This window comes from Raphanus sativus, chromosome 4 (assembly GCF_000801105.2).
Source record: "Raphanus sativus cultivar WK10039 chromosome 4, ASM80110v3, whole genome shotgun sequence".
In the NCBI taxonomy this organism is placed as follows: domain Eukaryota; kingdom Viridiplantae; phylum Streptophyta; class Magnoliopsida; order Brassicales; family Brassicaceae; genus Raphanus; species Raphanus sativus.
Window position 1 is genome coordinate 17,707,972 of NC_079514.1, and position 12,582 is coordinate 17,720,553.

A 12,582-nucleotide genomic window follows, 5' to 3' on the forward strand; every position below is an offset into this window, starting at 1 on the left:
AAAACAATTTTTAAATTAGAAAAATAAAAAATTATAAAATCAAATTTAAATAAAAATAAAAAATTGAAGTTTGTTTTTTTGGAATTTTTAATATTTTTAATTACTTTAGTTAAAATTATATTTTAATATTATTAAAAAATTAATTGTAATTCGAATTTTTAATTAAAATTAAGGGCATTATTGCCATTTTGAAAAAAATAGCATTATAGGATAAAAGTATATGAGATTAGTCTAATAAGATATAGTTATCATTTTTTTGTCTAAAAAGCAATTTTCCCATATATTTTTAATCAAAGATAAAGATGACGTTTCACTATGTATTTACAAAATTTATTATCTGAAATAATACTGAATCCTTTTGTAATATAATGAACTTTTGCCGTTGAACAAAAGATATAACAGAGACACCAATGTGATTCCAATGGGCTTTCATCTTTTGTAAGAAAGCCCAATGGCAAAGGCCACAATTTGGTCAACAAAGGAAACATTTCATCTCTTGGCTCCGTTCATAGGTTCGTCTTTTACTTCAGTCTTTGGTCTTCTCTTCTTTCTGCAGAATCACACTGTTACTACGCCACGCAAAACTTCTCTTGTACGTCTTATTTATATCTTCTCTAACTCTGCTTTTCTTTTCCTTCATTTTCATGTGAATTTAGGGTTTTTTCTTGTTTGTCTCTTTACATTCCTCTGATAAATCTCCGCATTTCTCTGAAGTTTTCCCGAACTTTAGGCTTCTGGGTCACTTCAATTTATAAAAAAAAATGGGTTTTTTTTTCCTGGAGAGCTCTTGCTTTACATCTACAACTTACCTTTTCCTGCAATATACATAGAACCTCTTGAAAAATCTTGCCTTTTTTTCATTCAGATTTTAGGGTTTTTGTAATCTTTTGGGAAGCGTTAGCTTCTGTATATTTTTCTATTTGTTGTGTTAAAGAATGTTTTTTTATGTGACCTGTGTGGTGGGTTTTTCTTACTTTTGTTCCCCACTCATGATTTTGTTACAATGTTTCTTGGAATCGGATTTGCAGGTTCTTTTTTTTTTTTGAATGTGTAAAATTAATTTTGATTTGTAGGTTCTTTGTTGCTGTTGAATCCATTTGGCTAGTGGCGATGGAGAAAAGAAGAGTTGAAGATGAGGCAGCACTTACTGGTGCTAAGAAACTAAAGACTGATTCTTCTCAGATGTTGAAGACGTTACACAACCATCTGGACATGGTCGTTGAGGAGGTTGAGCTGAAGGAAAAACAGCTTCAAGTTCTGAGTTTAAAGTTGGCTGAGATCCAGAAGCAGATCGAGCAACAGACAGATAAACTTAAATCAACAGAGGTTGAAGCCAGGGATAAAGAAAAGGCACTTGTTTTGATAAAGAACCAGATCAAGTCGGAAGAAAAAACACTCTTTGAGCTTAGGACATCACTGAAGAACACTTGAAACGAACTCGAGCTGAAGAAGACAGAGTTGAGACTGAGAAGCAGTGTGTTTGTCAAGCACGAGCCACAGCCCATTGCAGCAGAGACTGAGCTTTTGTCTACTGGAGATGCTCTCATGCTTCATGAATTCTCATCGGAAGCTCTTGGTCGTCGTGAAGTGTCCAGTTATCTTACAGCTATATCTAATCCAGCGAAATTTGTTCTGGATCTAGTGGACAGACAGCTTAGAACTGCTTATCGAAGACAAAAGCTGGGGTTACAAGACTCGGTCGTGAAGAACTTGGTTCTGTTTTTTGAGGAGCTCGCAAGAATTAGAGGATCAGAAAATCCTCAAATGCAGTTGAAGGCCGAAGAGTTGGCGAGTATATGGAAAGAGAATATAACAATCGAAGCTCCTAGTTCATCTCATGAGGCTTTGGCTTTCTTGTTATTCATTATGGCATTTGGATTGAAGAGCTTGATCAATGAAGAGGAGACTGCGCTACTTGTCTCGTCTGTTTTTCATTACACACAAGGTCCAAAACTGTTTCACTTCTTTGGTCTCAAACGTAAAATCCCAGGTCAGGTTCTAGAACCATTTTGTTATAGAGATCTTATAGAGGATTTGTTAAGGTCTTATCACTCCTTTCATCTTCTTGCAGAATTTGTTAGAGATCTCATAAAGAATCATCAGTACATACCTGCGGTCCGGATAATATGTTTGCTCAAGCTTAAAGACTTTTCAGCCACAACTCTTCTTATGAAAGAGATCACCGTTTTGAGACACTCTGCCATGGGAAAAGTAAGAGCTGGTTCGGTTCCTCCCATGTGTTTAATCTTGTTCACTGATTTGTACATTGCTAAATCTTATGTTTCTAGGTTAAAAACAAGGATGTTGGAAGATTGAGAGCCATCGTTGAACTTGTAGCAGATTATAAGCTTGACATTGATCTCCCAGGGGAACTTATTGCCAAGCTCATGTTTCTGAGAGAGAACTCAACACCACCTGAGCTTCACTGCTCTGTTGAAGTTGCAGAAGCTACAAGTTCAGGTGTGGATCTTCTGGTCCCTAAACGTGAAACTAAACCCTTCGTGAACCCTATCAAGCAATTTTAGTTGCTGATATCAGATACCGGCGTGTGTAAAAAGGTTAAATAATGTAGTAGCTTTTGCTAGATCTCTTAGACCCATCAAAGGAATCGATTCATTAGCATCCTTTGTGTTGCTTTGGTAAACTTGTTCTGCTTTGGTTATTGTTATATATCTATGCTTAGCACATTTCAGTCTGTCTTTCCGTTGTATAATGGTAAGTGTGTTGGAGCAGGTATATATGTGATTAGGCTTTGCCCTAAGAGAAAGCTTCACGAAGAAGATTTAAACTGGATTTGATATTTTTATTAACAAACACACTCGATCGTATGATGTGAAAAAGATGAAGCCTATATATACAAGTGGGTTCCAAACCAAGTATAATAATCAATGTAAACCATAGAGATAATATCTCTAGGACTCCCCAAAATGGACCGGACTTGCATCTTGGACTTGAAAACTCCATATGTAGAGAGAGACTCCTAAATACGTCGTTACGTCCGGCAATAGTAAATAACTTCCCACCTCTTTCGTTATATAACTTCCAACATTTTATGCACCTTTTATTCTACTTACTAGCTATTTATTCAGCGATATCAAATCTTTCAAATATTAGATGGACAAATCTAATATTTACCATTTCAAAAATGGCTTTTTCACCAAAAAACACATAAGTAGGAAAATGACTAAAAATATTTTATTAAAGTGATAAATAACAACTATACACTTACTCAAAGTTAAAAATATAAATAGATATTTAAATAAATGAAAAAATATTTTTTATTCGAAAAACTTTATTCTGTTGCAATTTTTTGGATTTTCCTTTACGAATTTATTTTCTAAGTTTTTTTCAAAAAAATTTTAGATAAAAAAATTAATTTTGAAATCCAAAATTTTTTTGGGAACTATTTTTAATTTTTTAGATTTAAAATCTTTATTATATATAATCTTCAATGTTTTAAAAACCGGACCGGACACCGACTCGGCGTATTCACTGGTTGATTGGTTGAACCGGTCGAACCGGGTTTTTTAAATTATTATATATTTTAATTTTAATATATATATATATATATATATATATTATAACATATATTAAAAAAATCATATATATAAAACGTCTGATGAATAATATCTAAAATAGCATCATAAAATAGATAAATAGTAACTGAATCTTGAATATTTAGAGCATCTCTTGGAGTTACCATCATTGGAATCCTTAACATTATTAAAATATTTTTTTTTTTGAATAGTTAAGGACTCTAATCAAAATTGTATGTTCAATGGTGTTTTTCAATTTGGAATTTTTAGAAATAAAAAATATATTAAATTTTAAAACATGTGAAATTAAAATTTTTATTTATTGCATGATTAAATATAAATATACAATAATTATTAGTCTTCATCACCAAATTTGTTCTAAATATTTTTAATTAAATCATTTTTCAAATTGTTCATGTATACGCCGTTTCGTTCGAGAGAAATTTTTTTTTCTCGTGTTGAGTCGAGAATGAGAAGTTTTTTTTTTCAAAACGAAACACATTACTCCGCCGACCCAATCAGATGATGTCACGTCGCTAAGGACCAAATTCTTATAATCCTTAATTAATGACCAATCCTCAGCTAACTTAGGTTTTATAATATTATTGTATTTATATTAACCTAGGATTAACTGCTAAGGACTCGTGATAAACTTCCATTGCATGTGCTCTAATGAACTAAATGAAAACATAACAAATTATATAAAAAATCTGTTGGAAAATGATAAAATATCTCAAACTTATTTAGCTTCTAGTGCTATTTTTGAAAAAAAAACTGAAAATGGATTATTATGGAGAATTGCCCAAATAATTTTGATATAACGCTATCAACATATATACTATAGAGTAAAAAATATATATAACACTAACTTATAAACAGAGAAATGGATTCTTCTCTTGGAGTTGTTTCATGGAATTTCTTTATTTCGCGATTTGTATGAGTTTTCACAATCTCTCTTCCATGGAAACAATATGAAGTGAGGGAGGGGGAATCTCAGGGAAAGTGGAATCTACATCATTCCTAGTGGGACGGCTCGTGACTCTAATTATAGTCTATTTTGTCGATCATGTTCATACATCAGTAGTGGCGGATCCAGAATTTTGTTTAAGGTGTGTCAAAATTTTAAATGGGCTTTTTAATCCAGCAAAAAAAAAGTAAAAAACAGGGTGTCAAGAGAGATTGAACTCGGGTTAAGGGGTGTCAAACAAGGAGATTGAACCACTAGAGCTAGCAAATCTTAACGTTGTAGCTGAACAAAATCAAAAGTATAAACTTTAAGGTGTATCAACTGACCCACCATCTATGCACGTGGGTCCGCCTCTGTACATCAGGAAAAAACCCTTGCTTGTTCTGTCAGGAAATCTACTTCCCTACCAAACCCTACTGTACAGAGCCAACACTGTGACGTCTTCATTGACATGGAAAAAGAAGATGTCACTCACGAGGTATGGACAGTGCAAAGGGATAAAAGTCTTTTCTACCCTGACGTCTTCTTTGATATGAACAATATAGTTCTTTTAACGAGTAGAAAGGAAAAGGGGCTTTGGACTCAGGTTGTCCCGGATCAGCCTGCCCCAGCGGCCGTTCATCCAGATTTTTGGGTCTCTCCATCTGCACCATTCGCGAAATATACAGTGGAGGATTTGCTTGCCCAACCTGTACGAAAAGGTTTAGACATTCTGGACCCAAATAGACCGCCGAGTATTTATTGGTAAGTACATTTAATCATTTAATTTAAAATTAAAATCTCTTTTATTTTTTTTTTAACAAATTCATTCTATTTTCAGGTTTGAGACCAACAACCGTATTGGTCAGAGCGTTTGAGAGACGATAAAGAGATATTACGACGAAGTCTATCCGAACTGCAGCATGACTCCAACTCACGTTAAGACGATTTGGTTTAAATGTTTTGCAGTAAACTTTAATATATATATATATAATAATTAATTATTTATTCTAATTTTTAGAAATTTTGTTTGTTTCACTAAATGTGACACTGGTCCTTAGGAATTACCGAGAGGGTGAAGAGGGAATTTGTTGCAAAGGCAAAGATCCGTCTTTGCAACACTGTCTCCGATTGGAAGGACAAGTGGGAGATCTACGGTTACGACGAGAAGCCGACCAAGCTCACGAAGGATGCATGGGATGGCTTCATCGTCTATTGGAAGCTACCCACCTCGATCTGTAAGGCCAACCCGTATCATCATCATCTTGGTTTACCATCATCCCCAAAGTATCATCACCCATAGACGATGTTTGAGTTTCATGTATCAAACTAACCAAATTTGCGTGACCCGGTAGACTCGGATGGGTTTCACCCGTTCTTTGATCCATTGTTCCTTGACCCGCTGTTCCTTGACCCGCTGTTCTTTGATCCGCTGTTCTTTGACTCACTGTTCCTTCACCCAGTCCATCAATTTCTACTAGTGGAGCTTCATCATAATCATTATTAAGCTATGAACAGTATCTTTATCATCTTCTGCCAGTGATGATCCAAGCGGTGGTAGAAGGGGGTTAACCTTTAGTTGTCCCACTAGTGGTGCCTTGGAGCGAGTCTTTTTCTTCTTCTTTTTTCTCTTACAACATAGTCTTCTAGTCTCTTTCACTACAAACCAACATAAACCAATAAATCCCAAAATCTGAAAAATCCAACCATATATTTCTCAATAATCATTAGTTGATGAGTTGTTGGTCGCATTGGCACATGGTAGAAACAACTGTATGAAAAAAGAAAAATAGACATCATAAAAAAAACATTTGTTTTGTACTAAGCAAATATGATAAACAATAAAAAAGACAAGAGTCCTACGTTGCAGAGGAAGAACAACCGGTTTACATTGCTTAAGTTGACTTTGAAGTGTTTGAAATGATTAGTAAGAAGTGAAATCCACCCATTTCCAAGAGAAGAACCCACATCTGCAAGCCAAGGCCAAGGCCAAACCAAGTATGTTACAAAACAATATAAACACCTAATAGGTGAAACCAACAAATATCATCTCAACAAACAAATCAACAGTTTGTTAAAACCATATTAAAGAAACACCAAACATTATAATACAACACTGTTCATCATGAGGAAGAAAGTGTACTTGGATGATGTTGAGGAGACAAAAGAGATAACGAAGAAGCAGTTGTTAAATCCAGAATGAAGCTATGGAGAAAAAAGGAGGATTCTGCCGGGAAGAAGTAGTTGTTTGGTTTAAGCAAACTAATCACATCTTGAAGGTTGAGGGGTTGTAGAACTCTTGCAATATCGTGCATGAGGATCTTTGTTGTATAGGTTATCTCCACCATGAACTTCTTGGATCCACGTGATTCATTAGTTTCATTCAGGCTAGGGCTAGTATTGTTTCTGCAAATAAAGAATATATCTCATCATACAACTTAAACACACAAGAAAACACTGAAAATATATTAAAATAAATCAAACTCTTGCACCTGCTAGAAGATGGGTCTTCAAGAAAGACATAGAAATCCAGTTTATTGCTGGGAAGAGCAACAGTAGTGAAGAGAGTCTTCTTGCTATCCATCATTTGCACACATTGTTGCGTAATAATCTTCTCTTTTCTTAAAGTTCTTCTCTTTCACGTACCTAGACACTTGCATGTGGATGCAGCAAAACATTAAAAACATGTTTACCAGTCCAACACTCTATTGGATGCATCAAACGTAACATCCGGATAAGATACTAAATACAAGCAAAGAAAATGATGAAAAATCGCAGTTATTTAACTACACAGATTAAAATACCAACAGCTAATAGTTTGAACTCATTGATTAAACTGGGGCAATAATGTATAGACAAAATTCAGATTAAGACATTAACTGCAACTTGGACTTCAAAACACGGGATATGGGAAATGACCTTCAACATTACATGAAAGATCATCACATTGAACTGACATGGATACCCACAAAGTACGTTGTTACAAATCATAACAGAGAATCTTCTAAGGAAAATATCCATTGAAGTTCTGAAATAAGGAGGGATGTGCTGTCCAATTACGAAAGACCCAGTTATATACTTTCATGAAGAGCTCCGGTAATAGCTGGTCGAAGTATTGAAACACTGATACTTTATTGACAGCAGTATCTAGTTTCCAAGTGTAACTTTGGTATTAATCATCCCAGTCAAACTTGTTTATCAACGATGTATCCCAAGCCTTCATTGTATCTCCGAACTTTCCAATAAATTCTAATTTCCTTTCAGGTGTCCAAAATGGAGGATGATTATGCACTTGAATGGTAGTAGGTCTCAACTTTGGGTCTACTTGCTTCATTTTCTTAACCAGTTCAAAAACTTCGAATACCTAACGTATGCTCAATGATGGCTCCTAGGTTGAATATATCCACTTTCTCGGTTTCAGATATATTAGGGTTAGAAACAGCCTGTTCAGGTGCCAACCATCTTTGGTTTTCCTCGTGCGTACTTAGTGCTTGCGCATCATCTTCATTTTATCAAAATCGATTCATTCTAATAAAATATCAAAACCGAACTATAACTAAGATGGTAAAAGGTTTGATTTTCAAACCAAATATTAAGTTCCAATAACTATGCTAATATCACGTTCGAATCATCATAAACTTTCGATGCAAATGTACAATCTGGTATCAAGTCAGCTAGCGAATTCAATGACACAAAACTTCTTTGGAGCCAACTTCAATGATGTAATGTAATATGTGATACATTTTAATTGATAGATGTAAAACTGACTCAAAAATATCTTTTCTAATGAAATATGTTTCAGTCATAAATATTCTATGCAAATAATTTTTAGAATTTTCCTTTTGTATTAGTATTGTGTCAAACTCTAATCAAAAGAATGATTTATACTTACTGAAATCTAATTAATTGAAATATTATTATTTATATAATAAATATATAATTACTAAGTTTGTAAAATCTACTTTGCATGATAAGATATAGTAATGTATTATTTATTCATCAAATACCAAACCAAAATCACAGTAGAGTTTTTACTTTTTAAAACCAAAAATCATAAACCAAATAAAATTGATCGCCGACACTAAAAAGGAAACCAAATAAAATTGATTCCAACTCGGTTTACACCTCCTCATATGAAATGCCGCCACGTAAACCAATACAGTACACTTTTTTGATCCCTTGACAAAAAAAAAAAAACAGAACACTTTTTGATCGCTGTTTTGTTATGTTTTGTTTTGTTTTGTTATATTTGAACCGTTTTTCTCAGATTCTATAAACCAGCGAAGTTTCGCTTTACACAAAAACAAACACATCGAACCCCCAGAGGAAAGGAAAAAAAAGAAAAAAATCTCCAGTGATTAAGGAGCCCACGTCGTAGATTATCAAGACTGTGGTGGTTGAAAGAGATGGCGGGACAGTCGCGAAAATGGATGATTCTGGTGGCGACGATCTGGATTCAAGCCTTCACTGGTACCAATTTCGATTTCTCGACCTACTCCTCGGATTTGAAATCGGTTCTCGGGATATCTCAGGTTCAGCTGAACTACCTCGCCGTCGCTTCGGATCTCGGCAAGGTTTTCGGCTGGTCATCGGGGCTTGCGCTCTTGTATTTCCCTCTCTGGACGGTTCTCTTCGCTGCGGCGATTATGGGATTCGTTGGTTATGGTGTTCAGTGGCTCGTCATCACTAACGTTATCTCTCTGCCCTACATCCTGGTAAAATTCATTTCTTCTTTACACATTTTGATTTCTTGAGCATATTCTGTTTCTCTCTTGTTTAATCGGTGAATCAATTCGTTTTTTTCACTAATGAGTTGTATATTAGTATACCTAATCTTGGTTCTTGAAACATATATTCGATTCTTCAGCTTTAAGTAATTATAGCTTCAATACTTTATCGCTTTAATAAATTCAAGTGACTCATATCATATAAGTAAAGCCTTTTCTTCAGCTTTACAGATGATTAACTAATGTAGTTTTTTTTGTAATAAAAATTGTCTAAGAACATCATAATTTTTTTGACAAAAATTTACAGAAATATAAGAAATTTATCAGAGAGATAATCAATAATTAATATGAACCATGTTGATGGAAGACTCTTGGCGCCATTTGACAGATTATACGCCTTTAGTAATTGTTACAAAAAAAAACGCCTTAGTAATTTCACAGGTAGAACAAGTTTGATAGCAAAATGTTAAAAACGTCTTATATCTTTAAAGTTCTTCTGTATATCTTTCATTTTGTTTCAGTTCATAGTAGTTTTTTTTAGTTGTTTCCTTCGTGTTAACCTACGTATTATTAGAGTATTCATATTTTTATTTTATAATTTTTTTTTTGGTTGCACATGAGAAGAAAACAAGATTTGGAAGTTTTTGAAGGTTTGTTGATAGTGGACTGGTGGATTGGTAGTTTAGACATTAGAAGTGAAGTTGCATTTGGCTGTTTGCTGGCACGTGATTTTGTTTGGCCTCTTTCGGCTTAATCTTGGATTTGATGACTGTACAGAGAATCTTTGTAGTTTCTTGTGATCGGATCTTGGTGTATATATTAATATTTTTTCTCTTCGTCGCAAAAATCATTTAAATACTCTTTTTTTTCCCTTTGCATTCGGACTATTCGGACTATTCTTTGTTGATGAGTAGACAGTGGAGAATCTATGCCATGTGATGAATATAATATTGAATTTGTTATGGCCGTAGGTAATTATTTGAATTATCTTAGCAGTGATCCTAGCCAATTTAATATTTTTTTAACTTTCTTGGGAAAAATGATTTAACTTTGTGACATGGTCTCAGATACTCCTTGTGGTTAATGTTGTGGCAGGTGTTTCTGTGTTGTCTGCTAGCTGGGCTAAGTATCTGCTGGTTTAACACAGTCTGCTTTGTGCTCTGCATCAGAAACTTTCCTGCAAACAGATCACTTGCACTTTCTCTCACAGTGAGCTTCAATGGCGTAAGTGCTGCCTTATACACTCTTGCTTACAACGCAATCAACCCTATCTCCACACAGCTATACCTTCTCTTAAACGCTCTTATACCTCTTATAGTCTCCTTTGCTGCTCTCATCCCTATTCTTCGCCAACCGCCTCTTGAGCCTCTCCCACCAGACGGAGTTCGTAGGGACTCTTTCATGTTTCTCTTGCTTAACATATTAGCGGTTTTGAACGGTGTTTATCTGCTTATCTTTGGTTCAAAGACTTCTGGTGTAACCTCAGCTCGTCTCCTCTTTGGTGGATCAATTCTCCTCTTGATTCTCCCTTTATGCATTCCTGGTCTAGTCTACGCTCGTAACTGGTATCTACACAAAGTCCACTCCAGTTTCCGTTTAGAAGGTTCCGGTTTCAATCTCGTTGATGTCGACGAGCTTGAGATACATAAAGGAATGGTCACACGTGAAGCTAGCTTCGACGGGTATCAGCTGCTAAACGATGATGTAGTACTGCGAAGTGCCATTACTCCTGTTCAGAAGAGTTTCATTGAAGATGATGACAACAGATCATGTTGCAGTAAGCTCATTACAAGAAACCAGCTTGGAATGCTTGGAGAAGAACATCCTTTGTTTATGCTATTGCGCAGATCAGATTTCTGGCTGTACTATATAGCTTATTTTTGCGGTGGCACGATTGGACTTGTCTATAGCAACAACCTTGGACAGATTGCACAATCTTTAGGACAAAACTCTGAGACAACAACTCTCGTCACGCTTTATTCGTCTTTCTCATTCTTTGGTCGGTTGCTTTCAGCAACACCAGACTATATCCGAGCGTAAGTCTCTTTTTGCACACCTCTGTTTCTAGCGTCTTGAGAAGATTATGATCTTATTGAATTGTGCAGGAAGTTTTATTTCGCTAGAACCGGGTGGCTAGCCGTTGCTCTTTTTCCAACCACCGTCGCTCTTTTCTTGCTGGCATCATCAGGAAGTTTGACAGCGTTACAAGCAGGAACAGCTCTGATTGGTCTAAGCTCGGGTTTCATATTCGCAGCAGCTGTTTCCATAACGTCTGAGCTCTTTGGACCAAACAGCGTCGGTGTTAACCACAACATCCTCATCACAAACATACCGATAGGATCGTTGGTGTACGGTTTCTTAGCTGCTTTGGTCTATGAATCCCATAGCACGGCTGGGTCAAAGACCGGGTCGGTTATATGTATGGGACGAGACTGTTATTTCCTAACGTTTGTGTGGTGGGGATGCTTGTCGGTGATTGGGCTTGGTTCAAGTGTTGTCTTGTTTCTGAGAACTAGAAGAGCTTATCAACGTTTTGAACAAGATCGGATAGCTTCAAGCATGCTCTATTCTTAGAAATTTGGAATTCAATCGTGTTATATTGAAGGAAAAGATGGAAATGACGACCAGAACTTGTGCAAGTGCACATAAGTTTTGATATTTTTCTTTCGTAACAGTAAAAAAAAACAGAGAACATCTTAGGGACATAAAAAAGAAGGCTTTCAGTTTTGCATTTTTGTGGCAGTGAATCGGTAAGTTGGACTAGGGAACTGAACTTTGAAGACATCAGAATCTACCTGGAACACTTACCAACCTACGAGGTTAAGTGGTTTATGTTTTTGTTGTAGACTTGTGACATTTGGACGAAAGTACATTGGTCTTGGTGTTAACTCATTCAAATGTGTTATTGTTTATGTCTCTCTACTGTAATTTATTATGTGGGAAATTAGCCAAACTTTAGAAATTGCGTGATCACCGAGCATTGACGAAGGCGTCCGACCATGGGGGCGGGGCAACCTACCAAAAAACATCTCCTGAGCATCATTAAGGGTTCATCAGTTTTCGTGGAGTCGAGGGTAGGTTAGTTTGAGCTGCTTCTTTTGTCGTATGCCTGAAAAACACTTCTAACTCTGAACAACCCAAGTAGTAATTTTTACTAAACATTCCTAATGATCGCGAAATTCTGCGGATGTTACTGTTAAACAAAATATACTCCGCAGAGATAAAACAAAAATGAGATTGCGAATTCAACACTGCTTTGCAACATTATGTCCCGACCATTGCATCAACTTGCTGCAGGTCTCCAAGTAACCTTCTCGAACGAAGTTCTCAGACTGTCTCAAGCAACTTCATCTTATTGTTGAATCTAAGATCG

At 35.7% G+C, this 12,582-nt stretch overlaps 2 protein-coding genes across 2 annotated transcripts; both read left to right on the forward strand.

Annotated features, from left to right (window-relative positions):
• Positions 1-1,537: 1,537 nt before the first annotated feature.
• LOC108849330 (uncharacterized) lies at positions 1,538-2,687 on the forward strand. The gene is made up of 3 exons (XM_018622875.2): positions 1,538-1,990; positions 2,072-2,211; positions 2,289-2,687. The coding sequence occupies exons 1-3, from the start codon at positions 1,546-1,548 to the stop codon at positions 2,523-2,525; spliced, it is 822 nt and encodes a 273-aa protein (XP_018478377.1). The 5' UTR covers positions 1,538-1,545; the 3' UTR covers positions 2,526-2,687.
• A 6,039-nt stretch (positions 2,688-8,726) lies between these two features.
• Positions 8,727-12,126, forward strand: LOC108848996 (protein NUCLEAR FUSION DEFECTIVE 4). The gene is made up of 3 exons (XM_018622482.2): positions 8,727-9,197; positions 10,305-11,245; positions 11,315-12,126. Exons 1-3 carry the CDS (start codon positions 8,889-8,891, stop codon positions 11,781-11,783), a joined length of 1,719 nt encoding a protein of 572 aa, XP_018477984.1. The 5' UTR covers positions 8,727-8,888; the 3' UTR covers positions 11,784-12,126.
• The last annotated feature ends 456 nt before the right edge of the window (positions 12,127-12,582 follow it).